Genomic DNA, 11,014 nt, shown 5'->3' with positions numbered 1-11,014 from the left:
CTTAAGAATTTCCATTCGTGATTGCTCATTAGGAAGTGGAATCTCAATCTTCCTATCCAGCCGGCCCGGACGGAGAAGGGCAGGGTCAAGAACATCTGGCCTATTTGTCGCCATGATCATTTTAACCTAGTAAATTTAAAACATGTCAACGCCTAAAATTACAGAAAATAGATGCATAAAAAATTTTAAATTTCAACTAAATTAAATTAGTCAAAGACAATGGTGGTAGTTTTATCGATACTTTGCCCAACTGATCAAAACCGTCGAGCTGATTAAGAAGCTCCATCAGTGTCCTTTGAATCTCACGATCAGCACTTGTTCCCTCACTAAAACGGCGTCCGCCAATGGCATCGATCTCATCCATGAATATAATGCACGGCTGCATCAGAAAGTCAGCTCAGAACACTAGAAAAGGATGATATTGCAGGTCAACAGTCAAACCTGATGATCACGAGCGTAGCCAAACATTTCCCTGATCAAGCGGGCACTCTCGCCAATGTACTTGTCAATAATTGCACTTGAAACGACCTGGTAGGAGTTAAAAGAAGATACGACGCATTTCTCATTCCCTGATTATTAAGTCAATGAGGAAGGATCTTGGATGGGAAGAGAGCGAAGGATGGTAGAAAAGATAAAACGATAATGATTGGTTCAAGTCCAGATCAGCACCCAGCCCATTTCAACTTCTTAACTACCCTGCTTTGGAGAGGGACTATAGGTCTTTAAAGGGAAGCTAGTTTGAAGGCAAATGATGGAAGTACAATAGACAGTTACTATGGATCTGAAGAAAAAAAAGAAAAATAGCAATGGGTACAAGCCCAGATCAGTGCCCGACCCAATTCAACAACTTCCTGACTGCCGTGCTTGGCAGAGGTTGACAGGCCTTAAAAGGAAAATTACTCTCAAGGTTATGACTGAAATACCACATACAGCCGTTAGTGATCCAAAGAAAAGAGAGAAAAATAACAGTGAGAACAACTCCAGATCAGAGCCTGGCACAATTCAACAACTTCTTGACTGCCCTGCTTGCGGAGGAGGGTAAATGGTCTTTAAAGGGAAACTACTCCCAATGCAACTGACGTAAATACCCTTGAAAGGAATTAGGGGTTGAAAAAAAAGAGAAAAATAACAAATGTTTACAGGCTCAGCCCAGTTCAACAATTCTAGACTGGCTCCCCAGGGGAAGGCTCCAGGCTTTGAAACGAAAGCTACTCTTAAGGAAATAACGGCAGAAATACCCCTTGCATGGACTGGGAGAAATACCTTGAGAAAACTGGCGTCGATGTTGCTGGCTATTGCACGTGCAAGAAGAGTTTTTCCTGTCCCCGGGGGGCCATAGAGAAGCACACCCTAAATGGATTTAAAAGCAATCTCAAATTCTCCTGAACCCCTCAAGAATAACAAAAGGATAGATACCTTGGGAGGTTTGATTCCGACTCTGATGAAGAGCTCTGGATTCATTAGTGGCAGTTCAATGGCCTCCCTCAACTCTCGAATCTGGTCTGATAAACCACCAACTGCAGAGTAGCTGATGTTACCGGGATCTTCGTGAAGCATATTGTACACCACAGGGTCAACCTGAAAATAATAGTTTGATTAAAAACATGGACAATCAACTAAAATCATTATCATGTAGTGACCAGACATGATGATAGGACGAAAGGATTGACAGACGATGACAAATTTGTCACTTTCATTGTTATTGTCAGCTGTCTATGGTGCAGGACAAATGATGAGACTATAATGACCAGGCAATGATGATAAAACAATGACTAATTTTTCATCAAATGTTTCAGATGATGATGATTACTACAAGGGAGAGATAATGAGATGATGACGAATTTTTACATCAGATGATTCAGGCCATGATGATGATGATGACATCACGATGAAGTGAGAATGATGGGGCCACGACGACATGGAGATAAGAGCCGGACGAATATTTTATTGGATAATTTGGACGTGTGATGACTACGACGACGATTCATCATCATAGTCATCAGCCACTGGGCATCGTCATCCTAGAAACCAAATGCGATAAGATTCAACAAGAGATTTGTAGGAAATCTAGGAATGGTTATAGATTAGTAATAGATGCCCAGGTACAATGCCCTTCCACCAATCCTTTAAAATTCAAAACTATAATACCTCACGTGGAAGGGCCCGCATTATTGTGAGTGTAGTCATATCAAGCACCACTCGAGTTCCGGCCGTCAGCTTCTCTTTATCTACCTTATTGCGGCAGCCTACGACATATCTTGGGCCGCTACTTGCCTTCACAACCACTGAAATTTAATATTTTAAATCGAGAAGAGACAAACAAATTTCTTACTAAGAGGAAGGGAGGTATGTCGTCCATTAGACTCTCACAAATACAAACAAGTTAACAAGAGACGACACAAGAACTTACAACGTTCATTATCAAGTGGGCGTAGGACTTCACCGATGATTTGCCCAACACTCTGAAGAGATTTCAAATCATCTTCTGATTTTGCGAACTCTTTCTTTGCTGCGCGTAAGCTTTCACGCACTGTGGTTTTCATCGCCAATAGGTCAGCTAAATTCGAAGTATACAGTACTATCTTAAAAAAAAGAAATATATAGAACTATAAATATTATTTTCATACTATAAATATTATTTTCATACTATAAATATAAAGTACTAAAAAAAAGGAAGTACAAGATTTAGCAAACAAAACATGCATGATGTCAATTGTTAAACTCTACGAGACGTCAAAGAGAGATGAATGACTATGGACATTCTTCTGCAACATGAATGCAAAAAATATTTCACTAATGGGCCAATAAAGTTCTACGTTGAGTATCTAGTCGCCAATTCGTTGAACTAAAGTCCCCCTTCGATTCAACAATTCCGAGCGAAAATCCTTGCATAGGAAACAATGAAAAATCTATCAAACGTGGATTTCCAATATCTTTTACGTCCTTATTTTCTCTTGTATAACACTTCAAAATGACCATAGTGCGGAGGGAAAAGTTATAATGCTGCAAGTCAAATCTCATCTGAACCTAATTTTAGCGTTTTAGAAGAACGCAACCCTTTAGACATCCACAAATTAAGATCAAATTCCTCCAGCGAGCCCCAAAAATCCTCAGAATCAGCAACATTAACCATACATTTGATCTGTAAAACATACTTGGCTAATACTACAGCCAAACGAGAGCCAACCGTAAAGAGTTATGAACACTCTACGATCGAACCTTCATCTAAAATAAGATCACAGCGAGAAAAATGAAACAGAAATCACAAATCTCACCTGTTCGTACTCTCGACTCCAACTCTTTGTACTGCAGTAACTTCTTCCTATATTCCCCAGAGACAGTTCTACGGCGAGCGGCATCTTCCCCTTCCATTTCCGCAGGAGAAACACGACAAATCCTGATCGCAAGAAGAAACCCTTCTCAGAAACTCTTCCAGAGGCCGCAATCGATAACCCTTTAACATACCAAATGCAGAAAAATGGTGATGGAATTGACAGAGATCCTCGTATGCTTGAACGATTCTTCTGGGCACCGTTCAAGAACAATTCTTCCGTCGGTGCCGAAGCTGAGCAGAACGCTCAGTAGACTCGATCTCTAGTAGAAAAGTTCGAAAGCCTTCAAATAATAAGTTTAGAACTGTATATATACATATATATACATATATATGTATATTAAAACAATCACGTGCCATCACTATAGTGCAGGGACGCGGAGGGGACGGTTTTTCCGTCCCAGGACGAAAAAATCGTCCCCGTCATATTGGACGAAAGCCGGGACGGAAATTCGACCCAGGACGAACGGACGGGACGGTTTTCCTATCGTCGGATGAAGAAAACGTCCTGTACGGAGGTCTCGGACGATGGGCGGTAAGGGATAGACTAAAATCCATCGGATTCGCTTCCCACAATCGAGATCTTACCACGTGGCATCGCTTAATCAACTCGTTGACATTTTGTATCAAAGCCCCTGCTTTTTTTCACGCGCACAAGCTGACGCCACCCAAAGGTAATTGTACATATGTCCCTCCGCTTTTTGTCTCCTCCATATTTTGGTAAACAACGTAGAAAAGTATATTAAAATTTTAAAATGTGATTTTTTTAGTCGGGGACGAGGGATGGGACAGTTTTTCTCCGGACGGGACGAAACTGGCAAAGTCAGGACACAGACAATTTTTTTCTTGAACAGACGAATCCCTAGACGGGAGGGTTCGGACGATATGGAAATATATGGACATCGGACGGGACGATCTTCGTCCCGTCCCGTCCATCGTCCACATTCCGGACGATCTGGAACTATAGTCACGCGATCTCACTAGATCAGAGGCCCAAAAATACTAGGGGCTAATCAGATTTTTGATTATATAGACTGGGATTTTTAATTTTTCTTTTGCTTTGCGTAGGGTTTAGAGATGAAATGAAACTGGGTGGTTCAAGGTCAGTTTATTATTAGTTTGGGTAAGTAGATCAATGTGGATGGGTCGTCAAAAGACAGATTGGCCAAGTCGATTTGATCGACCCTTAAAACCAATTAATATTTTTTTTATTAATCCCATTAGTCTATGTGTTGCTTTAATTTCAAATATATATTTTTTATTTTTGATATCAGCATTGTCAAAATTCATGCTAAAATCATGTTCTTTTGATATATTATGAGCATTAAAAAGCATTAAAAAGTTCCATTTCTTCTCATTTGCCAATCAGAAATTGCGTACATATCACCTCCCGATCAATGTTGAGGGCAGGAAGACCTGGTATAGCTTACACTCAAACTTTCTGGCCATGTCCACATCTCCACTGAAGAGATTCATTGTCTACCCTACATCTCATACATCACTAACCAAAAGCGAGATGGCGAAGGTTTCATCATCAGAGATATAGATATACAGAATGAAGTGAGAGATGGGGTTGCAACGGAGATGGAAATATGTAGAAATATGGGTACAATAAGTACACGTCGATGTGATGAGTCAGATATATGTGGGAATGGAGACATGAAGTGTAATGGATGTGATAAGAAGATATAGACATAGTGATGGGACTGTGATGGGACTATGATGAGAACAAATTGAGGGATTACTTTAAACCACAATTCTTCAATTAAAAACTAGAATTCCAAAATCGTTTAAAATGTATAAAGTCGAGTATGATGATATGTGTCGAACCCACAGAGAGCAAACATTAACTTTTTAAAATGGCTCTTTCAAAAAAAAAACTTTTTAAAACGGTTGGCTCAGACAAACTAAGACCAATTGGATGAAAATAAAGGCAAGAATCAACATAATATTTGTATAATTAAATTTAACAAGTATTCTAATTCAATTAGGTCAACAAAAATCAGAATTCCATTAAAAATTGATTAAAAATCCATGATCAAGTCACCTCGTGTGGGGTGCATTGACCAAGTCAACTCAATAATCTTTAACGGATAATAATTAAAAATTTTATATTTTAGAAAAATTTAAAGAGGCTACTAAGCATTTTTAGAAATATAAATATATTAAATTTTTATAACGTCAGAATAATTATATTTTCAGAACTAGATAGATATAGGATAGTTATAATAAATGTATTAGAATTTTGATGGGAGAAATGTAATTAATATAATGTTTTTGAAGCCAGTTCTTTGAAAATGATCCAATTTATGACATCCGGTCAAAGTAAAATATGGGCCAAGCAATTGATATCAAATTGGATGAATTTGTCATGGATGGAAAACTTAAGAACATAGGATTTCTTTGAAAGAAACTTGATGAAATTTTGAGATTTGACTACCAAAATATAGATCTTAAAATTCGACGCTCGAAAATTGCAACCCACATGAGGATGTAGTCATCAAATGAAAGAATTTGTGGGGTTGTAGAATCTTGCTAGAACTACATTAAAATATTTATGGAAAATTTGAAGGAATATGGTGATGACTGAATCAAAATCTCTATTTTATGCTAATGTAAATGTAATTTTAGCTCATTCTAAATCAAAAACAACAAGGAGTACATTTTTCGAACCAAGAACCGTAAACAATTAGGCCTCAAACCAAGTCAAAATCTTGTTAATCACCTCATTCTTTGCTCTTGGAGTATTCTGAATTGTTAGTGATGATTCTCCCTCTTATTTACATGGATTGGCAATATCTTTTCACAAAGGTGAGTATCACTAAGTGAACAATTGATGCAACACGGACAACAAGAATAATTCAAAGTTTAAGGTCAGGGACGATCCGACCCCCAATGACCCGATAGATCAGTCGAGGAACGCCAACGGGTTGGGTACCCTCCGACTCGACTATCGTCCCCAAAAAAAACTATTAGCAAGAGAGCGAATGGAAGTGGCTACCCTAAACCCGACACTCGAAGGAGGGCAAACGGCGAAACCTGATAGGGGAGCACGAGGAAGGATATTGCAAGAAATAATATACGCAAGTGGAGGGGTGAGCGTTGTGACGTGCGGACTAAAGTCCGGGAGTCGCGGTGGTCGTAGCCGTGTCTGGATTGGCGGGGCGAACCGTAGAGGCGAGTCGGTGGACGGGCCGAGCCGTAGACAGGGGACGGCGGAATGGTCGACAACACTCGGGCGATGAACAGGCGGCCGGCAACAACCCCCGGGCGGATACGGTCGGCCAAGGCCAGCGGCGGTTGCAGCGAACAGCAACCGTGTCAGTGACGAGAAGCGGCGAGCGTCAGCTGCTGCGGAGCAGCGGCGGAACTAGCGGCGGCGGCACAAGGTGGGCCTCCGCAGCGGCAGCGCCGAGCGAGGGGTAGCGGCAACCACGACGGAAACGGTGGCGGGGACGGGCACGCGGTGGTGCTGGCGGCGGCGACCGAAGGGAGGCGGCGGGAGAGGGCGGTTTGCGTCGCACCGGCGGCGGAATATGGACGGTCGCTTCCAGCAGTCGGGCAGTCGGTGGCGTCACGAGGATGCGGATGGGTTGGGGGAGGGGAAAGGGGGAACCAGGCGTCGGCGGCGGTAGCGTTCGGCAAGATGACGGCGGCGTCATGCGGCCGGGCAGCGGCGGCGACGGCGACGGCGCCGGTTCCTCGCGGACGTGAATGGACGAGCTTGCCCCTCCAGTGGCTGAAATTTACGGAGGAATGCCATTACTTATTTCCGAGTTGACTCAGGGCGACCGAGTCACGACTCGGTTGCGAATCGGGCCGAGTCGAACCCGGTCGTCGTGCCGAGTCAACTCAGCCCCGGCTCATTCGTCGCCTCTGTCCCGGCGGGGACGTCCGTCGGCGGCGCCCGTGAGACCCCGACGTTCTCCGGCGAAGATCAGCGTCTGGGCTGTCTGAGCCGACGGTCCAGGGGCGTGCCGCGCCTCGCGGCGTCGCCGGGGAGATTGAGTGCGGGTCGAGCGAGGTCAAGCGTGAGGCGAGCGGGAACACGTCGGGACGCCTCGCAGGGGAAGGCCGGGCTGGTCAGGCGCGTGGATGCGGGTCCGAGGCGGTGGGCGACAGCGGCCTCCTCCTCTCAAAACCTGCCTACCTTCCCTGAAGTGGTTCCTCTCCCACGATCTGCAAACGAGCTCAAGACATCCCTTTTCCACCAAGAACGAACGTCAACAACAGAACTCGTTTTCTTCAACAAAACAACAACTTCTAATCGGTGTCTCTTCTTCTCCTTATATAGGGGAGAGAAAGGGGAGGGTTACCCCAAGGGTAACCCCTGTAATTGTAGGGGAAGGTGTGGTCCAAAAAGGCCAATCCCCCCCCCAAGTGGACCCCCAGAACAGGTCCGAAAAAGACCAAGAGGGGCCCAAAAGCGACGAGGGTCCTCCCAAAACACGCACACGCGCACAAGTCTAGGGGAAATTAAAAATGCATAAAAGAAAGAACTCGCCGGGAGGACCACGTCAGGCTGTATACTTGAATGCGGGGTCCTTCTCATCGGCTTGGGCTTCACGGCGTGGTCGTTGGCGTGCCGCCGCGGGTTGACCTTGTGCTTCGGCTCTCAGATGGTCCCCCATCAACAATCTAATCAGCCTATTATTAGCCAGAGAAACAGAATTGCATGATTGATCAATCAGGGATTTTTTAGGTATCTATACTGCGAAGAGAGGAAAAACTTATATACATTCATATGCATGAGAGAGATATTGGCTGTCCATTTTTTAAAATAAAATTGGACGTTCAAGATTATGGCACGTCGCATCATGGTGGGGTACAAGTCTTGATCATTAGATCATGACCCTATGACCCAAGTTCTTCCATGTGTACCTAAAAAGAACTCCAAAATAGTAATTCCATATGGAAATATTTAAATTCATGGAAGAGTTAAAAACGCTGATATTGAATATTGTTATGAAATTAACCCTCTAGGCCTACTATGAGCCACCAAGTGCTACACTTGGCCCATGAAGCTGTGTTGGCTAGTTGGAACGCCTCCATATTAGCACACCCACTTCAGCTGCTGCCATGTGCCAAAGCCTATAATATTATTTGCTTTAAAAATCATTAAAAACTGAAATAAATAATAGAACTTAAAAATTCATATATTTTAATTTATATAGCATTTCTAACAAAACTTTCTCCATTGGTATCCAATTTTCATCTTATTTAAACCCATGCCACCAAAATAAATAATTAGATAAAAAATATTAGCTTAAAGGAACCATTAGGTTGATTCTTACAATCTGTGTCTTCGTCTCTTGCTTCGGTGTTCATCCAGTCAGGTCCTCAGACAACTAAACTCAATAAATGTGGTTAAATTAAAATGGTTTGACCTTGAGAAAATGTTAAGCATGAATAAAAGATATAATAACCGTAAAATAGTGTAAAAAATTATGGCCAAGTGAAATGACATGGTAATGTTGAAATTATCATAAAATAACAATAACATGCATCATAATCATGGGAATGAGGCATTAAATGAAGTGAATTATGATATAAATGAATGCACTATAAGCAAATTATCAGGCTATAGTTTATGTATAGTTCGTCACATTAAATGGTATGCATGCTTCTTAAAAAAATGTTAGCTAATTGATCGACGTTATTATTTATTATAACTGGTTGATCTTGAGGTAACATTTGGGTAACCTGCTCCACCTTTGAACGTGTGAGTTATAAGGAGTGAAGGAAGGGGCCTAGGGATTGCGCCCAAGTCTATGGAAAAATTCACCCTCAGATGTCAGCCACTAGGGCTACCATCCCTCATTCCTGCATCCCCTAGGACAGATGAATCTATAAATGGGAGAACTGATGTGATTGACCCTATGGGCTGATAAGAATCTGAGCATCAAAATACCTCGAATATTTGGTTCCATCATGCTCATGGGTGTCAGATTACTCAAACATTTAATCCAGTCTGATTGGATTGGTGAATCCTATCACTAATCATTTTGATATTCAAATGAATTCGATTGTTAAGAATGAATATAATGACTTTTAGACAAAGAGAAGTCAACAAGTCGAATTCATAATAAAGGGAGAAAGAAAAAGGAAAAGGTTGAATTGAGGGATATGTTACTCATAGGCCTCTACATTAGTGAACTGGCCCATACCGGTTCAATAATATCTCCTTTATTTTTTCTCTTATTCTATTACTATTAGGAGTTGCCTATAATGGACCAAACCCTTGTATTTGGTATTTATAACATACGCACAAGTTGATATAAGTAGGTTTTCCCTTCCATGCCCTAGAAGGTCTCAAAAACTGCTGCATAACCAGTCACGAACATATTATTAGAGCAATCAAGGTGAAAGAGATTGGTTTCTTCCATTGCTGCTTATCGTTATTGGATGTCTGCCCTCTACCTTTCTTCTTACTCATTGTGCCCTTTTCCACTGTGAGTCCTCAACTAACTGTTATGTGACTGGTTTCTTCCCATCAATCTGTAGCTAACCTCTCTTATTCATCTCACATCCTTCATACATACCAGGCTATCAAAATACCACTAGTAGGACAGTCAAAGCTTCCTTGTCCAGATTTGCCTTCCAAGTGTTTGATCATTGTCCCCCTATGAGAATTAGTTGTAAGTACACTACGAAGATGGATCTTGGCACTTCATATCCCAAGCAAAGAGTGGTAAATAATTTGGTAATGTTTGTAGGGAAAGAGAATGAGGAGAAGCCTATATCACATTTAGGTTACCCAATTTTCAATATATAAAATTTTGTATCTAAGGATGCTCTTGTCTCAACAAGCTTTGTTCTGCTTTACTAGCGATCTAATTTTCTGATTGGGTCATACGTTCATATTACAAGATAGAGTTGAAAATTATGATAATGATTAATTTATTGTAAGGGGAATCTTGCATTAATGCAAAAAATATGTTGGAGTGCTTTGTAAACTAGAGCTTTACCTATACTTGGGAAAAATAAATTCTATTAGTTTTACTTTAAACAGTAAAAGCCAAACTTTCTGGAATCAATTAGGTAATTCCATGACATTGACTAGTCAACCTGACCAGACAGGTTTTTGACTAGACCGAGGCTGGACATAACCTGTTTAGGTTTATTTTTTCAAAAAATGACCCGAAACCAGCCCGCGAGGTTTCCTTCCTGTATATCTAATTTGGGTCGGCCAGTCTTCAATATCTTCAATTTTCTGCTTTATTAGTGTTACAATTTTTATAATTTGGATTCCTCTATATCTCATGATGCTCGTCTCAACAAAGTTTTTTTCTGCTTTACTAATGATCCAATTTTGTGATCTGGTTAAAGATTATGAATACACGTTAAACCTGAAAATTATAATAAGGATTAATTTATCAAAAGAAGGGACAAATGTAAGGTTATTAGAAAAAAAATCATGCAGGACTACTTTGTAAACCAGATCTCTGTCTATACTTGAGGAGGACAAATTCTAGCAATTTTACTTTATACAGTAAAAGTCAAACTTTATGGGATGGATCAGGTAAATCCTTTCCCAATCACCCTTCTGATTTTTTTCTCTTCATTTTAAAATGCATTTAAAAGCATTAATTTCATGACAAGCTTTATCCAAGAATTTTCAAAACTCTGAACAATATTAAAAAATATTAAAAGCGAAATTTAAAGGAGAGAGGGAGAAAGAGT

General features: G+C 41.2%; 1 protein-coding gene across 1 annotated transcript in view; it reads right to left on the bottom strand.

Annotated features, from left to right (window-relative positions):
* The window catches only part of LOC144704772 (26S proteasome regulatory subunit S10B homolog B), a 4,893-nt gene extending 1,278 nt beyond the window's left edge, over nt 1–3,615 (bottom strand). Inside the window, exons 1-9 of the mRNA XM_078577299.1 lie at nt 3,466–3,615; nt 3,276–3,397; nt 2,411–2,530; nt 2,149–2,285; nt 1,417–1,578; nt 1,264–1,350; nt 442–528; nt 242–379; nt 1–126 (exon numbers count right to left, since the gene is read on the bottom strand). The exon at nt 1–126 is cut by the window's left edge and continues 66 nt beyond it. Of these exons, the coding sequence (XP_078433425.1) occupies nt 1–126; nt 242–379; nt 442–528; nt 1,264–1,350; nt 1,417–1,578; nt 2,149–2,285; nt 2,411–2,530; nt 3,276–3,372 (954 nt within the window). The 5' untranslated portion in view covers nt 3,373–3,397; nt 3,466–3,615. The remainder of the gene's footprint in view (nt 127–241; nt 380–441; nt 529–1,263; nt 1,351–1,416; nt 1,579–2,148; nt 2,286–2,410; nt 2,531–3,275; nt 3,398–3,465) is intronic.
* Nucleotides 3,616–11,014: the final 7,399 nt, after the last annotated feature.

This window comes from Wolffia australiana, chromosome 6, assembly GCF_029677425.1.
Source record: "Wolffia australiana isolate 7733 chromosome 6, ASM2967742v1".
NCBI classification, from domain to species: domain Eukaryota; kingdom Viridiplantae; phylum Streptophyta; class Magnoliopsida; order Alismatales; family Araceae; genus Wolffia; species Wolffia australiana.
This window is presented reverse-complemented; position numbering and strand designations above follow the sequence as displayed.